We start from the raw sequence: 20,175 nt of genomic DNA on the forward strand, positions 1-20,175 counted from the left end.
CTCCTCTTATCACCAGTTGATTTAGCTTATTTTGTTTCCTTACTTTTCCCTCTTTAAAGGCAATTGTTCAAACGTCAAAAGTAATTTAATTTCTTCTTTTTGAACCCAGTGACATTCTTTAATCTACATCAGAGTTGGGCTTTGTGTGTGTGTGTGTGTGTGTGTGTGTGTGTGTGTGTTTTGTAATACAGAAAGAGAATGTAAAGAAAAGTACAACAAAGAACATATTGTTAGGGTTTGAAATGTGGTTGCTCATTTTAGCCAAAATAATTCCAGATAGATAAAAGCATTGAAATATATTTACGTAATGAGTTCATATGCCTGAAAACTAAAATTAGATGTTTGGAAGACAGTAAGGAAATTCTTTTTTTTCCTTAGCCAGAACATTGCAAGTCAAGGGAAACTGTTCACTAGATCATTTTATCCTTGCTAATGGGACTTTCTTCCTCCCAATTTGGTTTCTGCATCAGTTATTCTGAGACTGAAATATATTATATTGTAATAGTCAATCTCATGTATCTTTCTAATGATCAGTAATGGGCAGAGGGAAGATGAGATTTTCTTCTACCTTCACCAGCCCCTGTCTCCACCTGCCTGCCCTTCAGATTGAATTGCCTGACTTAGATAATCATCCTTTAAAGTCATGTTCCTGAAGTCTGAAGGTCTTGTTCAATGTGCTTTGACAGACCGATTTGTTTAAATTCAGCGCTTTGTGCCATTCCCGTTAATTGTACTACCATTTTTTAGAAATGTGCTAGGATTCACGTGTGCCTAATTCTGAAAATGGCTTTGTACATTAAGGTTCATTTAACTGATGGTTAGGGGGAAGTTCAGAGACTTAAAGTTATTTTAAAGCACAGTAATAGCATGGAACTTTCTTGTACTGCAGGCATACAAGACGCTATGTTGTCAGCCTCTCAGTCATTAGGCTTGTTGTGATTTGGCTTATATCTTACTGGTCAGGATGTCACTGTGAAGAAACGTTTAGTCATGGAAAGAAAATCAGTGTCCAGCATCAAAGATAGTAATAGAGTAAGCACTCCCAGTTGGATTTTCATAGGCAGGATTGATTTGTGTGCATTACTGGGTCTGTGTAAAATGGTGTCCTTTTGGCACTCGCTGAATATAAATTTCAGGAAATGTTTTTTCTTCTGTAGATCAGTGTAATACAGTGAAATTTGCTGTAACTGAGGGGAGGCAGTGGTTGGGCGTCCGCTAATAGCCTGAAAGGAACTAATGAGGATGTGCAGTCCGGAGCGATTGATTGAATAGCTGCAGTCCTGTGTGTTGCTTTCTCGCTTGCTCTCTCTGCAAGCTGTAGAGAGGGAGGGGGAAGAGCAAGACACAGGGAGGGAGCGAGAGAAAAAACGCTTTTTCTTAAGTGGAAGTAGCACGGATCCCAGGGGCCAGGAGGCCAGAAATGGAAGTTTAAACTGCATCTATCTTTTAAAGGGAGAACAGCAGGAATCAAAATGTCAGTCTCCGGAGTCACGATTTACTCCTTATTTTTTAAGATCTGGAAGATAACACAGAATACTTTTTTTAGGATGTGTTTTTTTTTTTTTCCTTGTCCATGTTGAGATTATCTAATGTTGTCTGAGAAGCTGGATTCCTATATGTCTGTCAGTTGAAGTGGAGATGGGAAGCAGTTGTGATAAAGGTATAATATGTATATATCTATCATCTGTGTGTGCGTGTGTATGTGCATATATATATGCATATATATGTATCGCTCTATAAAAAATTTTAAATGTAACCTTAATATAGCGTATAGTAATTAAATTGGAGAATACCACATCATCTTCAAAATCTGAAATGCGTTAGGTCAGTTTGCACAGATTTAGGATCCCAGAGTAAGATCTTAGTGAGGTCATACTGCCAGAACAAGGAGAAGCTGAGCTATTTTTATATCTGCATAAGCATATATGTTATTTTATCCTAGCAGCAGCTTTTCGTCTTCTCATGGACTTTTGGTTGCAGGCTGGTGAATCATCTTATCTGCACGGAACTGAACTTTGACCTTTGTGCAGACACCATCAAATCATGTTCAACACTAGGCTAAATTTGTTCATATGAATATAAAAAATAGTTTATTGGATTCTGTTAACTCTTATATGGCTGACATAAAGCAGTAGATTCCTGTACTGTGAGATGCAAATACTAAGTGAACTTAGAGATATTAAACATAGCTCAGAGGAAATTACTTTTTATATGTGCATAGATATGCAAACTATCACACTAAAGCATATTCTTAACAGTGACCAAGTTTCTTTAATGTCTTGATAATATCTGTTTATAGATAAAGAGACAAATTATATCTTAGATGTCAAATATAATGTATCTTTAAAGCAAACTGATTTTTTGTGAGAATAAAAAATCAGTAATTTTACAGTTTAGTGAAAGATCCTAAATTTGGATTTTTATCAGTGTTTCTTTTTTCTCATCCAGAGGTGCCAGCAGAAAGGTCCCCACGCAGACGGAGTATCTCAGGGACCACTACATCTGAGAAACCCAACTCTATGGACACTGCGAATACCTCACCCTTCAAAGTACCAGTAAGTGCTGCTCTTCTTTAAAAGAGTACTTTTATTCTTTTTAGAGTTAGAGACAGTTGCTAAGGAATCAAAACATTTTGCTCCTCAAGAATCTCTTTATCAAGTTACTAGTTAAAACCTATCATAATTCTATAAAGGTATGAGTAGGAATTTTTTTTTTTTTTTTACTTTAAAGAATGGGGCATACATTTTATTTTAACTGATGGAACCTAAGCAGAGAATAAGACTCATAAAGTTCCAGAGCAATTTATCAGAGAATTAGACAGCTGTGAATTCTAATTCTAAAACTAGGCCTGTGCTTTGCTTAAGCCATCTTTTAGACACCCAAGTAAGTGCTTAAGAAATACCCTGGAAGCAGTATTCCTGTTAAAAATATTCTTTAAACTGACGAGACAGTACTGAGAGTCAGTATTGAATACTAAAGAAGGCTGAGATGGAAAGTCTGTAAGTGAACAGGTCAGCTGACCACCAGTTGCAGCCCTAGTTTCAACCTCTTTGATATAACTTGGAGTAACCAGATTTTAATTCATCCATTTTCTTTGTTTATTGAATAAGAAATATGCTTACTTTCTAATCATATCATTAAAATTAATTGTTTTTAAACTGGATAAGAATTACATCTGTGTAGTTGGTCATTATTATGGGTATAACAGAAATCAGTAAAAAGTAGAAATAGCCTTTTCTATTGGGGAAAAAAAAGGATTAAAAAAAAATTCAGCCAATTTAATATATTGTGTTTTTTATTCCAATACAGTTTTTTAAAGTTAGGATGACCTTTTAGGTAGAACTGGTATTTTGAGATGTATTAGCTGGCATTTACCTATAAATTAACCAAAGTGAATGTTTTATTTTGCATTAATCCTAGAAGCGAGATTTCTCCTTGTTATATCTCAGTGCCTTGTAGAGTCTGTGGATATCTATTACTGTAACACCTTTCAAATGTTTACAAATCTTCTTGTTTTTAAAGATCACAAGCAAGTGTTGGATTAATAGTCAATCAGATTATGAGAGGAATTATAAAATACTGGATGTTATACCTTTTATTAAATTTCTTTATTCTAGCAGACATAATTATGTATTTAAAATTGTTTTCATGAATCAAAAAAGTGTCTTTTCTCTCCCTTCCCGTTGTTTTCCTGATGAAACCAATCAAATATAGTGAAACTATCTATATGCAGAATTTGGTGAAAAGGTTTGAGTTAGAATTTGAAATTTTCCTACCTTTGTGCTAGAATAGAATAGTGAATACTTAATTTCTTTTTTTAATAACATCAGTAACTGAAGAAGACTTTGCCTCTGAAATGTGGTAACATTGAAGTACTTCCTGTATTGAATCTGAAGTCATGGCTGGGTTTTTAAAATTTGAATTAATTGGCAATAGCAGTTTTAATTTATATTTAAACAATAAATTAACAGCTAATTTAAGGTTGACCTTAATAATAAGACTAATTAGTTTTGAGTAAAAGTAATAAACCAGTGATGCATATACATGAAGATTGGCACCACATACAGACCACTTACCTAGAGAAGGGAATGGCAACCCACTCCAGTATTCTCACCTAGGAAATCCCATGGTCAGAGGCACATGGTAGGCTACAGTCCATGAGGTCACAAAGAGTCAGACATGACTGAACAACTAACACACACAGACCACTTACTCAGGGCTGGACTTCGGGAGAGTCCTAAGCACTGGACAGCCAGGGAATTCCCTCCTTTGTTACTCTCTTTATAATCTTGGCCACCTCATGGATTTAGAAACTCTGAGGCAAAGAATAGGCCTCTTAATAGCAAACTGCAGTCACAAAACCCATGCACTTAAGTAAAATTTAGCAATTCATGAGTCTTCACCTACACAATTATTTAGAAAAATAACTATCAGAACACACAGATTGCAACTTTTTTTTTAATGGCACAAAAGGTTTTTTTAATTAAAAAGAGAAAAGGCAGTGAGTAGAAGAAGGAGGCAGAGAAAATGAGAAAACAAAGAGTCATAAAAACAACCTGAATCCATTTAGGATAAAGGCAAATAGCTTTATATACTTATCAGTAGTCTTTAAAGGTACCTTTGTATTACAGAATGGATGGTGCATAATGTAGTAATCGACATCGATAATAATAGTCCTGAATCATCAGGGAAAAGTGAAATTTTATTGTTTATACCAGGCTTTTTTTTTAAAGTGAAAAACTGTATAGTATTGTGTGATATATATCCATTGAGAATATTTAAAATCTTAAAGATATGTGAGGCTTTATGAACCTTGTTCAGAAAAATCTGGTTTCTGAAGTTCCTCTCTCCTTGATAATGCTGGATAAATAATTTATAGTTTTAAAGAGAAACCAAACTTTTAAGAGAAACCAAAATGTGCTGGCTAAATGAGACACTGCAGTACTTCCATAGACGGTGTATTTTTTAAATCTCCATGTGATCCCAATAGCTAATGTGACTTAACAGCACTTAGATGTTGCCAGAAGAGTATGTCTAGTTTTTAGAACAACGCAAAATATTTTTATAATGTCACAAAAGACTTTCTGGGAAAGCAGTACAAAAAGGAACCTAACTTTGAGATACTTAACTTTGTTACTTTATATAGTACTTCAAAGATCATTTTCATGTTAACTTTATAAAGGGGCAGGGGTGAGATTTAAGCACATGTACTTGTGCTTCTAAGATTCAGGTGTCTTTGCTGACACGTGCCTTTATGGTGAACAGCAGGTACATTAACCATCAGAAGGACCCAAAAGGAGCTGGTAGTGGACTCTCCGAAAGGACTTTATTCTTCCTAGATCTATTTTTAGGCTTACCAAGGGAAGGTGTGGCTCAGTGGGTAAAGCGTCTGCCTACAACGCGGGAGACCCGGGTTCGATCCCTCGGTCGGGAAGATCCCCAGAGAAGGAAATGGCAACCCACTCCACTACTCTTGCCTGGAAAATCCCATGGACTGAGAAGCCTGGTAGGCTACCGTCCATGGGGTCGCGAAGAGTCGGACACAACTGAGCGACTTTCCCTTTCCAAGGGAAGGTGAGGCTTCCCTTGTGGCTCAGATAGTAAAGAATCTGAAAGTGAAAGAGGGGAGTGAAAAAGCTGGCTTAAAACTCAACATTCAAAAAACAAAGATCACGGCATCTGGTCCCATAACTATATGGCAAATAGATGGGGAAACAATGGAAACGGACAGACTTTATTTTCTTGGGCTCCAAAATCACTGCAGATGGTGACTGCAGCCATGAAATTAAAAGACACTTGCTCCTTGGAAGAAAAACTATGACAGACATAGACAGCATATTAAAAAGCAGAGACGTTACTTTACCAACAAAGGTCTGGTCAAAGCAATGGTTTTTCCAGTAGTCATGTTTGGATGTGAGAGTTGGATCATAAAGAAAGCTGAGCACCAAAGAATTGATGCTTTTGAACTGTGATGTTGGAGAAGACTGTTAAGAGTCCCTTGGACAGCAAGGAGATTAAACCAGTCAATCCTAAAGGAAATCAGTCCTGAATATTCATCGGAAGGACTATAATAAAAGCTGAAGTTCCAATACTTTGGCCACCTGATGTGAAGAACTGACTCATTGGAAAAGACCCTGATGCTAGGAAAGATTGAAGACAGGAGGAGAAGTGGACGATAGAGGATGAGATGGCTAGATGGATCACTGATTCGATGGACATGAGTTTGAGCAAGCTCCAGGAGTTGGTGATGGACAGGGAAGCTTGTCTTGCTGCAGTCCATGGGTTCGCCAAGAGTCGGACACAACTGAATGACTGAACTGAACTGAAGGCAGATGAAATAGGTTTTTAACAAGTCTTGATGGAAATTGTTGACACTGGCACACTTCTTGAGTGCTTACTTTGGGCAAAGTATTGGTGATTCACCGACTGATATTGATGAAGTTATTGATACTTTCTTGGCACACTGCTTGGTACTGGGGAAATAGAAATGAACAAAACAGCATTTCCATTCAAGAGAACTTATAGTCTAATAGCAAGAGACAGAAAAATAACCAAATTTGTAAGGAGGTAGTTGAGCATGGTAGCACAGGTTTTTAACAGTTCACTATGTAAGCTGAGACTTTGTCAAGGAGCCAGTATTTCAGCTGCATTTCAAAGGCTGAATGAAAATAGTTGACAGGGGAAGGATAGTATTCCAGGCTGGTGGAATAGCATTTTGGAAAGATGCTCTTCATAAGGTGACCCTCACTGCCAGGGAATATAGAAAAGTTTCACTGAAGCAAGACTTGGAAATCATGTAGGCAAAAATGGCAAGCTAGAAGGTAAAGAGGTAGGTTGGGGCAAGACTGTGACTGGGTTTTTTTGTCAAACTTAATGAAATTTTACTGGCCATTAAAGCATTAAAGGTTGGTTTAATTGAAATATTTGTCTTGGTTCAAAAGCTGAAGCAATTTGGGTCACTAAGAGTCGGACACGACTAAGCGACTTCACTTTCACCTTTCACTTTCATGCACTGGAGAAGGAAATGGCAACCCACTCCAGTGTTCTTGCCTGGAGAATCCCAGGGACGGGGGAGCCTGGTGGGCTGCCATCTCTGGGGTCGCACAGAGTCAGACACGACTGAAGTGACTTAGCAAAGCACTAAAGGTTGGTTTAATTGAAATATTTGTCTTGGTTCAAAAGCTGAAGCAAGTTATGTAAATCCTGTGACGATTTGGTAAATTACTTGACTCTAACCTAAGTGACTCTTCTTGCTACCACTGTCTCAACTCAGGGTGATAGGTGAGTTGGGGCTATCATTTGATAGAAGGCCAGTCAAGCACCCATCCCTGCCTTTCAGCTGACACTCCCTGATAGTCCTAGAGTAGCGGATAGCCTTAGGGATGTCCTCAGAAGCCAGTGGGTAAGAATTGCTTGTATTGTGCTGACTACTGCTCATCCTACTACTACTACTGATCCTCAGTAATCAATACAAAGAAATAGAGGAAAACAACAGAATGGGAAAGACTAGAGATCTCTTCAAGAAAATTAGACACCAAAGGAACATTTCATGCAATGATGGGCTCGATAAAGGACAGAAATAGTATGGACCTAACAGAAGCAGAAGATATTAAGAAGAGGTGTCAAGAATACACAGAAGAACTGTACAAAAAAGATCTTCACTACCCAGATAATCACGATGGTGTGATCACTCACCTAGAGCCAGACATCCTGGAATGTGAAGTCAAGTGGGCCTTAGGAAGCATCACTACGAACAAAGCTGTTCGTAGTGTAGGTGATGGAATTCCAGTGGAGCTGTTTCAAATCCTGAAAGATGATGCTAGTGAAAGTGCTGCTCTCAATATGCCAGCAAATTTGGAAAACTCATCAGTGGCCACAGGACTGGAAAAGGTCAGTTTTCATTCCAATCCCAAAGAAAGGCAATGCCAAAGAATGCTCAAACTACCACACAATTGCACTCATCTCACATGCTAGTAAAGTAATGCTCAAAATTCTCCAAGCCAGGCTTCAGCAATACGTGACCATGAACTTGCAGATGTTCCAGTTGGTTTTAGAAAAGGCAGAGGAACCAGAGATCAAATTGCCGACGTCCACTGGATCATGGAAAAAGCAAGAGAGTTCCAGAAAAACATCTACTTCTGCTTTATTGACTATGCCAAAGCCTTTGACTGTGTGGATCACAATAAACTGTGGAAAATTCTTCAAGAGATGGGAATACCAGACCACCTGACCTGCCTCTTGAGAAACCTGTATGCAGGTGAGGAAGCAACAGTTAGAACTGGACATGGAACAACAGGCTGGTTCCAAATAGGAAAAGGAGTACGTCAAGGCTGTGTATTGTCGCCCTGCTTATTTAAGTTATATTCAGAGTACATCATGAGAAATGCTGGACTGGAAGAAACAAAAGCTGGAATCAAGATTGCCAGGAGAAATATCAATCACCTCAGATATGCAGATGACACCACCCTTATGGCAGAAAATGATGAGGAACTAAAAAGCCTCTTAATGAAAGTAAAAGAGGAGAGGGAAAAAAGTTGGCTTAAAGCTCAACATTCAGAAAATGAAGATCATGGTATCCGGTCCCATCACTTCATGGGAAATAGATGTGGAAACAGTGTCAGACTTTATTTTTTAGGGCTCCAAAATCAGATGGTGACTGCAGCCATGAAATTAAAGACACTTACTCCTTGGAAGGAAAGTTATGACCAACCTAGATAGCATATTCAAAAGCAGAGACATTACTTTGCCAACTAAGGTCCGTCTAGTCAAGGCTATGGTTTTTCCTGTGGTCATGTATGGATGTGAGAGTTGGACTGTGAAGAAGGCTGAGTGCCGAAGAATTGATGCTTTTGAACAGTGGTGTTGGAGAAGACTCTTGAGAGTCCCTTGGACTGCAAGGAGATCCAACCAGTCCATTCTAAAGGAGATCAACCCTGGGATTTCTTTGGAAGGAATAATGCTAAAGCTGAAGCTCCAGTACTTTGGCCACCTCATGCGAAGAGTTGACTCATTGGGAAAGACTGATGCTGGGAGGGATTGGGGGCAGGAGGAGAAGGGGACGACAGAGGATGAGATGGCTGGATGGCATCATGGACTTGATGGATGTGAGTCTGAGTGAACTCCGGGAGTTGGTGATGGACAGGGAGGCCTGGCATGCTGCGATTCATGGGGTCGCAAAGAGTCAGACACGACTGAGCAACTGAGCTGAACTGCAGGATAGTTTTTCTGTTCTTACTCCACACTGATTCCATATCTCTTCTCCTTAATTCCAATTGCAGTTATTTGTTTGTAAGTCTCTGTCCCTCATTAGACAATAAATTATCTTTTCTACTTATCTTTGTAGCTACTACAATGCCCAGCAACAAATTAATTGTTGAATGGATAAAAGGCATATGAATTATCTAAGAACTGAGTCAAGTGATTATGTTTCACACGTACTCTCTTGATATTACAGGTTATGTCTCTAGTCAAATGGATTACTAAAGCATTTAATAGCCACTGAGAGATCATTTTAAAGGAGTGCACCTGTGCAAAATAGTTACTTTTTTTTCTCTTCAATAAAGAGATCTTAATTTATATTTAAAATTCAGGGCTGTGATATTTTATCTATATAGTGTAATATTATTGTTCCTACTTCTGTTGGAAAGTGAAACTAAATAGGATTCTTTACTTAATGATTTATCTCTGTGGATATTTCTTGGAGCCATTTAGGTATCATACATATGTATAAGTTCACAATGTTTTTGCAGATCTGAGTTTTCACTATTAGATTCTTCAAGAACAATTTTAGTCATTCAAATAGTTTTTACCTCTTTTTAAAGATCCCATGTTTCATTTTTTTCCTTAACATCCTGCTAGACTTTTTGCCTTTGTCCTATTTATGTTTTCCTTTAAATAAAATATCCATTGTATGTCTTATATATTGTTAAAACTACACTTTAATGATATCACAAGACTGATTGGGAAGAAATAAGTAAACCAATAAAAGTTATCCAGGTTCTTAAATTTAATTCAGAAAGGGAGTAAGCTAACGTCTTATAATTGTATGTATTTGTTTCACATTGCCTGAGTTTCTGGAACAGGCTTTCTTTAATATTCTATTTTTTAAAGTGACTATTGATACTTATGATTTCTGTATTGCTTCTCCTTAGACGATGCCATCAATTTAGCTTTGGCTGAAAGAAAGCGGCTGTGTTGAGGGCCAGGTGCCCGCTCAGCGTTCTCATTTCCGTAACACAATGGTCTGAGTTGGCCTTCCCTGTGAGTTTAACACAATGCAGTTGCAGCTGCTTCGTTTGTGTTAGCTTTGAGCTTGGCTCTGAAAGAATTCAGGCACTAAAATACATGCCAAGACAGCCAGAAAGCAAAGTTGAACTGCAGGAGTAGCCGACTGTTCCTTTGTAACCCTCCTTGTGTTCTTGTCACAGTGACACCTGAGCGTTCCCAGTCAGATATAGCAGATACAAAAGACTGTCAGAAGATAAAAGCTTTGCGTAGTTTTTAGAAGAAAGTAAAGCTTTAGAGGAATAAATGTAGACCAAGTTATATTCTTGTAAAAGAAAAAGAAATTTTACATCTTTTAAATATTGTGTGATTATCAGACTCAGTATTAGCCATTGTTTTGAACAGAATACTCAATCAGGTCTTTGTTTTTCCAAGTTAAGCAAAGAGAGAGAAAGCTTCATGCCCGCTTAATAAAGACCAGAAAGTGTTCATTGTCTAAACAAATCATCTAAGGAACTCCAAAAAAAACTACTGCCAGAGCTCCACCTCACACCAGTTAAATGACACTCTGTGGACACGAACCTAGTCTTCTGTATTTTTAAAAACCTTTGCGGATGATTCTAACGTGAATCCAAGCTTGAGAACTGTTTGCCTAAATGATTGGTTTAAGTATTAGGATCCCATCTTAGTCAGTGTATTCCCTGTGAACATCCATGTCTCCTGTACCTTCAAGTCAACCATTAAAAAACTAGCAACGATAGTTTCACAGTTGCCAGCTGTCACTCACAAACAAGTTGTGTTGTGTATTAGTTGCCCTTCTGAGTGTTTACCACATTCAGTCCAAATGACCAGTCTAATTTTGCAAAATGCTTGTTTTATTGTGACAGAGTAACCTCTGATCAGCCTAAGAAGCTCAGTTTTAGCGGTAAAATATTCAATTTGAATTCATGGCATCTGAGCTACAGTACTATTTCAATTTTTGTGTTCTCATTGCTGTTGTATTCAGGAAACTTAAAATTCTTTCCTCTGCTGCTTAAAGATTCTTTATTAATCTTCTCCCTTCTCTTTCCTGACCATCTACATGAGTCTAAAATCCAGGATCATCCTGCAGTGATACCTTTTTGTTCATATATGAATGAATATATATTGATAATATATGTCTATCAAAAATAATGTAATAAATATAGGGACGTCAGAAAAGAAAAATTATAGTCTGATGATATTAAATATTAAGTATACCTTCAAATCATTTTGTAATCAGAACAGCTATGATTTCTAAATCTTTTAATGATAAGTACCCTAGGATATAAAAATTGGAGGGAAAAAAGGATTAAGGTTTAGATATGACCCCTTAAGGAGGCTAGAGAGCAAATAGCAAATACCTGGAGGAAAAGGGAGCAGAAATGGCTGAGAATATTGCCAAGAGCCTAAACTTGCAAGAATCGAAGAATGAGGGAAACCTTCTTCAATCTATGCTTATTCCTAGAAATAGGTTTGCAGTGGTGCTAACTAGTGGAGATTTCAACTTATCCTGCACAGGAAAAGATGGCTGTTTAAGATAAAAGGATAGGATGAACTCAATTATACTTCATTCTCATGGATAATGTACTACTCTAAAGCCATCCCCTCAAAGCCAAGATATTTTTCTTCTGTTTCATTGGGAAGTAGAGGTTTAACTGGGCTTCCCTGGTGGCTCAGTGGTAAAGAACCTGCCCTCCAATGCAGGAGACACAGGTTCTGTCCCTGAGTAGGGAAGATCTCTTGGAGAAAGAAATGGCAACTCACTCCAGTATTCTTGCCTGGGAAATCCCATGGACAGAAGGAGCCTGGCAGGCTACAACCCACAGGTTGCAAAAGAGTCGGACATGACTTAGCAACTAAACAACAACAAGGGGCTTAACTCTTCATATCGCAACTAGAGATAAATATTTTGAAGGGCCAATACCCACTTAGGGGAGCATGTAGCTAGCTACTAAGTATAACTGATAGCAGATGATTTCTCCTTTCAAAGATGTTAGAAAGTTAGAAATGTGTAAAGGGAACCTTGCCAACTTCTCAATTTACTAGGGTTGAAAAGTGAAAGTGAAGTCACTCAGTCATGTCCGACTCTTTGCGACCCCATGGACTGTAGCCTGTCAGGCTTCTCTGTCCATGGGATTTTCCAGGCAAGAATACTGGAGTGGGTTGCCATTTCCTTCTCCAGGAGATCTTCCCGACTCAGGGATTGAACCCGTATCTCCCACATTGTCAGTTCAGTTCAGTTCAGTCGCTCAGTTGTATCCAACTCTTTGCAACCCCTTGAATCGCAGCACGCCAGGCCTCCCTGTCCATCACCAACTCCCGGAGTTCACTCAGACTCGCGTCCATGGAGTCAGTGATGCCATCCAGCCATCTCATCCTCTGTCGTCCCCTTCTCCTCCTGCCCCCAATCCCTCCTAGCATCAGTCTTTCCCAATGAGTCAACTCTTCGCATGAGGTGGCCAAAGTACTGGAGCTTCAGCTTTAGCATTATTCCTTCCAAAGAAATCCCAGGGTTGATCTCCTTTAGAATGGACTGGTTGGATCTCCTTGCAGTCCAAGGGACTCTCAAGAGTCTTCTCCAACACCACTGTTCAAAAGCATCAATTCTTCGGCACTCAGCCTTCTTCACAGTCCAACTCTCACATCCATACATGACCACAGGAAAAACCATAGCCTTGACTAGACGGACCTTAGTTGGCAAAGTAATGTCTCTGCTTTTGAATATGCTATCTAGGTTGGTCATAACTTTTCTTCCAAGGAGTAAGCGTCTTTTAATTTCATGGCTGCAGTCACCATCTGCAGTGATTTTGGAGCCCAAAAAAATAAAGTCCAACACTGTTTCCACTGTTTCTCCATCTATTTCCCGTGGAGTGATAGGACCAGATGCCATGATCTTCATTTTCTGAATGTTGAGCTTTAAGCCAACTTTTTCCCTCTCCTCTTTTACTTTCATCAAGAGGCTTTTTAGTTCCTCTTCACTTTCTGTCATAAGGGTGGTGTCATCTGCATTGTAGGCAGACAGTTTACCGTCTGAGCCACCAGGGAAGTCATTACTAGGGTTAGCTGTACTTAAAGGTATTTTCACCCTTCTTAGCTATACCTATAGTCAACAAGATTCAAGCATTGCTGGTAAACAATAGTATCCCTGAGGTGCCTTCCTGCCATCAGACCGTTTAATTTTATAACCAATGCCAGTACCATTCTACTGGATCTTTAAAGTTTTTATTTGTTTTATATTAAACATCTGTGATTTTTCAATTTATCATTTATTTTTTTAAATTAAAATCTAGTTTATGTACAATGTTATGTTCTTTTCAGGTGTACTACATAGTGATTTGACATTTGCATTCAGTGAAATGATCCCCACGATAAGTCTAGTAACCATCTCTCCCCATACAAGTTGTTATAATATTATTCATCATATTCCTTGTGGTGTATATTAATCCCCTTGGCTTATTTATTTTATAACTGGAGGTTTGTTCCTCTTAGTCCCCTTCCTATTTTTCTGTCTCTTCTCTGGCAACCATGATTTTGTTCTCTGTATCTATGAGTCCATTTTCGTTTTGTTTTATTCGTTTTGATTTTACATTTCACGTATAAGTGAGATCATACTGTATTTGTCATTCCCTCTCTGGCTTTATTTCACTTAGCATAATACCCTCTAGTTTCATCTATGTTGTCACAAATGGCAAGATTTTGACTTTTTAATGGCTGAATAACAGTCCTGTGTATGTGTGTAACACACACAGATACATATACAAACACATACATACCACATCTTCTTCATTTATCTATCAACAGATACTTAAGTTGTTTCCATATCTTGGCTATTGTAAGTAATGTTGCACTGAACATTGATGTGTGTATCTTTTCAAATTAGTGTTTTTGTTTCCTTCAGATATATACTCAGAAGTAGAATTGGTGGATCTTATGGTAGTTCTATTGTTAATTTTTTGAGGAGCCTCTAAACTCTTTTCTATAGTGATTGTAACAATTTACATTCCCACCAACAGTGTATAAAGGTTCCCGTTTCTCCTTGTCACCACTTCTTACTTGTTGTCTTTTGAATTTACTTTTAATTGGCGGATAATTGCTTTACAGTGTTCTATTGATTTCTGCCATGCAGCAGTGTGAATCAGCCCTAAGTATACATATATCCACTCTCTTTTGAACCTCCCTCCCACTCGCCCATCACCCCACCCCTTCAGGTTGTCATGGAGCACCAGGCTAGGCTCCTGTGTTACACGGCCACTTTCCACTAGCTATCCGTTTTACACATGGTAATGTTTATGTTTCAGTGCTACCCTTTCAATTCACTGCGCCCTCTGCTTCCCCAGCTGCGTCTTCAAGTCTGTTCTTTATGTTTGCATCTGTATTCCTGCCCTGCGAAGAGGTTCATCAGTACCATTTTTCTAGATTCCGTGTGTATGTGTTATATACAATATTTCTTTTTCTGACTTACTTTGCTCTGTATAATAGGTTCTAAGTTCATCCACCTCACAACTAACCCAAATTTGTTTCTTTTTATGGCTGAGTAATATTTCATTTTATATATGTACCACAATTTCTTTATCCATTCATGTATCTATGGACATCTGGGTTGCTTCCATGTCCTGACTATTGTAAATAATGCTGCAGTGAACGTTGGGGTACATGTGTCTTTTTGAATTGTGATTTTCTCAGGGTGTATGCCCAGAGAGGGATTGCTAGGTCATATGGTAGTTTTAGTCCTAATCTTTAAAAGAATCTCCATTTTGTTCTCCATAGTGGCTATATCAATTTATATTCCCACCCACTGTTCCCTTCTCTCCAAGAGAGTTCCCTTTGTTCCTCATTCTTTCCAGCATTTATTGTTTGTGGATTTTTTGATAATGGTCGTTCTGAGGTATGAGATGATACCTCATTGTGGTTTTGATTTGCATTTCTCTAATAATGAGTGATGTTGAGCATTTTTTCATGTGTTTGTTCGTCATCTGTATGTCTTCTTTGGAGAAATATCTATTTAAGTCTTCTGCCCATTTTTGAATGGGTTGTTTGTTTTTCTGATATTGAGCTATATGAGCTGCTTATATATTTTGGAGACTAATCTTTTGTCAGTTGCTGCATTTGCAGTTACTCCCTCCCGTTCTGACGGTTGTCTTTTCATCTTGTTTATAGTGTCCTTTGCTGTGCAAAAGCTTCAAAGTTTAATTGCGTCCATTTGTTTGTTTTTATTTCCATTACTCTAGGGTGTGTCAAAGAGGATCTTACCACAATTCTAAGAGTGTCCTGCCTGTGTTTTTCTGTTAAGAGTTTTTATATTTTCTTACATTCGGCCTTGCATTTAGGTCTTTAATCCATTTTGAATTTATTTTTGTTTATGGTGTTAGGAAGTGTTCAGTTAAGATGCTGTCCAGTTTTCCCAGCAACACTTATTGAAGAGGCTGTCTTTTCTCTGTTGTATATTCTTGGCTTCTTTATCAAAGATAAGGTGCCCGCAGGTGTATGGGTTTATCTCTGGGCTTTCTGTCTGGTTCCGCTGGTCTACATTTCTGTTTTTGTGCCAGTACCATACTGTCTTGATTACTGTAGTTTTGTAGTATATAGTGTGATGTCAAAAAGGTTGATTGCTCCAGCTCTGTTTTTCTTTCTCAAGATTGTTTTGGCTATTTGGGATCTTTCGTGTTTCCATACAAATCATAAAAATTTTTTGTTCTGCTTTTGGAAGTCCTAGCCATGGCAATCAGAGAGGAAAAAGAAGATGGATCCAGATTGGAAATGAAGAAATAAAACTCACTGTTTGCAGATGACATGATACTGTGCATAAAAAACCCTAAAGATACCATCAGAAAGTTACTAGAGTTAATCAATCAATTTAGTAAAGTTGCAGAATCAATACACAGTAGTCCCTTGCATTCATATACACTAATAACAAAAAATCAGAAAGAGAAATTAGTGAAACAATCCCATTCACCATTGCAACAAAAAGAATAAAATAGCCAGGAATAAACCTACGTAAGGAGGCAGATGACAAACTATAAGACACTGATGAAAGAAATCAAAGATGGCACAAACAGATGGAGAGATATATCATGTTCTTGGATCAGAAAAATTAATTATGAAATTACTGTAGTACCCAAAGCAGTCTACAGATTCAGTGCTGTTCTTATCAGATTTGTTGTCTTTTTTGATGATAGCCATTCTGACAGGTGTGAGGTGGTATCCATTGCGGTTTTGATTTGCATTTCTCTGACGATTAGTGACGCTGAGCACCATTTCATGTGTTTGGTGGCCATCTATATGATTTTGTTGTTGTTGTTGGTTAATGTCGCTTCAGGTCCTTTACCCATTTATTAATTAGCTTGTTTGGTTTTTTGACAATGAGTTGTGTAACTTCTTTGTATATTTTGGACACTAAGCCCTTGTTGGATTTATTGTTTGCAAACATTTTATTCTATTCAGTAGGCTGTCTTTTTTGTTTTGTTGATGGTTTCCTTCACTGTGCAAATGTTGATGTGGTCCTATTTGTTTATTTTTGCTTTTGTTTCCTCTGCCTGAGGAGACAGTTCCAAAAATTTTTTGGTAAGATTGATGTCAAAGACCATACTGCCTATATTTTCTTCTAGCAGTTTTATGGATTAATACCTTGCATTTGGGTCTTTAATCCGTCTTGAATTTATTTTTGTATATGGTGTGAGAACATAGTCTGGTTTGATTCCTTTGTATATTCAGTTCAGTCGCTCAGTCATGTATGACTGTTTGTGACCCCGTGAACCGCAGCACTCCAGGCCTCCCTGTCCATCACCAACTCCCAGAATCCACCCAAACCCATGTCCATTGAGTCAGTGATGCCATCCAACCATCTCATCCTCTGTCATCCCCTTCTCCTCCTGCCCTCAGTCTTTCCCAGCGTCAGGGTATTTTCCAACGAGTCAGCTCTTTGCATTAGGTGGCCAAAGTATTGGAGTTTCAGCTTCAACATCAGTCCTTCCAATGAACACCCAGGACTGATCTCCTTTAGGATGGAATGATTGGATCTCCTTGCAGTCCAAGGGACTCTCAAGAGTCTTCTCCAACACCACAGTTCAAAAGCATCAATTCTTGGGCGCTCAGCTTTCTTTATAGTCCAACTCTCACATCCATACATGACCACAGGAAAAACCATAGCCTTGACTAGACGGACCTTAGTTGACAAAGTAATGTCTCTGCTTTTTAACATGCTGTCTAGGTTGGTCATAACTTTCCTTCCAAGGAGTAGGCATCTCTTAATTTCATGGCTGCAATCCCCATCTGCAGTGATTTTGGAGCCCCAAAAATAAAGTCAGCCCCTGTTTCTACTGTTTCCCCATCTATTTGCCATGAAATGATGGGACTGGTTGTCATGATCTTAGTTTTCTGAATGTTGAGCTTTAAGCCAACTTTTTCACTCTCATCTTTCCCTTTCATCAAGAGGCTTTTTAGTTCCTCTTCACTTTCTGCCATAGGGTGGTGTCATCTGCATATCTGAGGTTACTGATATTTCCCCTGGCAATGTTGATTCCAGCTTGTGCTTCCTCCAGCCCAGCATTTCTCATGATGTACTTTGCATATAAGTTTAATAAGCAGGATGACAATATACAGCTTTGACGTACTCCTTTTCCTATTTGGAACCAGTCTGTTGTTCCATGTCCAGTGCTAACTGTTGCTTCCTGACCTACGTATAGGTTTCTCAAGAGGCAGGTCAGGTGGTCTTGTATTCCCATCTCTTGAAGAATGTTCCACAGTTTTTTGTGATCCCCAAAGTCAAAGGCTTTGGCATAGTCAATAAAGCAGAAATAGATGTTTTCTGGAACTCTCTTGCTTTTTTGATGACCCAGCGGATGTTGGCAATTTGATCTCTGGTTCCTCTGCCTTTCTAAAAACAGCTTGAACATCTGGAAGTTCACGGTTCACGTATTGCTGAAACCTGGCTTGGAGGATTTTAAGCATCACTTTAGTAGCATGTGCTGCTGCTGCTGCTGCTGCTAAGTCGCCTCAGTCATGTCCGACTACATGCGACCCCAGAGACAGCAGCCCACCAGGCTCCCCCATCCCTGGGATTCTCCAGGCAAGAACACTGGAGTGGGCTGCCATTTCCTTCTCCAGTTCATTAAAGTGAAAAGTGAAAGTGAAGTTGCTCAGTCGCGTCAATTCCTAGTGACCCCATAGACTGCAGCCCACCAGGCTCCTCCATCCATGGGATTTGCCAGGCAAGAGTCTGGAGTGGGTTACCATTGCCTTCTCCATACTAGCGTGTGAGATGAGTGCCATTGTGCAGTAGTTTGAGCATTCTTTTGCATTGCCTTTCTTTGGGACTGGAATGAAAACTCACCTTTTCCAGTCTTGTGGCCGCTTTTCCCATTTACTGAAAAGACTCTCTCTTCCTTATTGTATATTGTTTCCTTCTTTGTCATAGGTTAATTGACCACATAAGTACGGGTTTATTTCTGGGTTCTACATTCTGTTCCATTGATCTGGGTTTCTGTTTTTATGCCAGTACCATTCTGTTTTGATTAGTGTAGTTTTGTTGTATAGTCTAAATTCAGGGTGTGTGATTCCTCTGGCCCTGCTCCTTTTTCTCAAGATTATTTTGGCCATTCAGGGTCTTTCATGTTTCCATGCAAATTTTAAAGTTATTTGTTCTAGGTCTGTAAAAAATGCCCTTAATATTTTGATAGTGAAAGTTGCTCAGTCTTGTCTGACTCTTTGTGACACCATGGACTATATAGTATTTTGATAGGGATTGCATCAAATATATAGATTGCCATGGGTAGTGTGGTCATTTTAAGAATATCAATTTTTCCCATCCATGCACATGGTATGTCTTTTCATCTGTTTATATCACTTAAATTTGTTTCATCTATATCTTATAGTTTTCAGAGTACAGATTTTTATCTCCTTAGATAGGTTTATTCTTAAGTATTTTATTCTTTTTGATGCAATTGTAAATGGGATTGTTTCCTTACTTTTTTTCTAATAGTTTGTTGTTAGTGTATAAAAATACAACAGATTTCTGTATATTTTGTGTTGTTCAGCTTTAGTGAATTAGTTAATGAGCTCTAGTAGTTTTGTGTCAGCGTCTTTAAGATTTTCTATGTATAGTATCAGGGCTTTCTTGGTGGAAAAGAATCCACCTGCAGTGCAGAAGACACAGGGACATGGGTTCAATCTTTGGGTCAGGAAGATACCCTGGAAGGCAAAATGGCAACCCACTCCTGTAATCTTGCCCAGAAAGTCCCACTGATAAGAGGAGCCTGGTAGGCTATAGTCCATGGGGTCACAAGAGTCAGACACGACTGAGCAACTGAATAACAGCAACATGCATAGTATCATGTCATCTGCCAGCAGTGACAATTTTGCTTCTTCCTTTCCAGTTTGGACTCCTTTTATTTCTTTCTCTTATATTAACTGTGACTAGGACTTCCAATGCTTTGTTGAATTAAAGTGGCAGGAATGGACATCCTTGTCTTGTTCCTGATTTTGCAGGAAATGATTTCAGCTTTTCACTGTTGAGTAGGATATAAGTTGTAGGCTTATCATATGTGACCTTTATTATGTTGAAGTATATTGCCACTGTGCCCACTTTCTGAAGAGTTTTTATCATAAATGGATGTTGAATTTTGTCAAAAGTTTATTCTGCATCTCTTGAGATAATCATATGATTTTTATCCTTCAGTTCATTAACGTGATATCACATTCACTGATTTGCAGATACTGAAAGATTCTTGTGACCCTGGGATATATAATTTTTTAAAGTATTGTTGGATTTGGTTTTTGGTGCTAATATTTTGTTGAGGGTGTTTGCATCTGTGTTATCAATGATCTTGGCTTGTGTGTTTTTGTTTTGTTTTTACATATTTCTCTTGGTTCGTTATCAGAGTGAGGCTGACTTTGTAGAATGAGTTTGGAAGTGTTCTTTCCTCTTCAGTTTTT

The 20,175-nt window shown here is 38.4% G+C and overlaps 1 protein-coding gene across 7 annotated transcripts in view; it reads left to right on the forward strand.

Moving 5' to 3' along the window:
• The window catches only part of RASAL2 (RAS protein activator like 2), a 392,645-nt gene that overhangs the window by 282,691 nt on the left and 89,779 nt on the right, over positions 1-20,175 (forward strand). For all 7 annotated transcript variants that reach the window (XM_013970360.2, XM_013970362.2, XM_018060638.1 and 4 more), the window contains one exon: positions 2,449-2,555. In XM_013970360.2, the coding sequence (XP_013825814.2) occupies positions 2,449-2,555 (107 nt within the window). The remainder of the gene's footprint in view (positions 1-2,448; positions 2,556-20,175) is intronic.

The sequence above is a fragment of the Capra hircus genome, chromosome 16 (genome assembly GCF_001704415.2).
Source record: "Capra hircus breed San Clemente chromosome 16, ASM170441v1, whole genome shotgun sequence".
NCBI lineage: Eukaryota > Metazoa > Chordata > Mammalia > Artiodactyla > Bovidae > Capra > Capra hircus.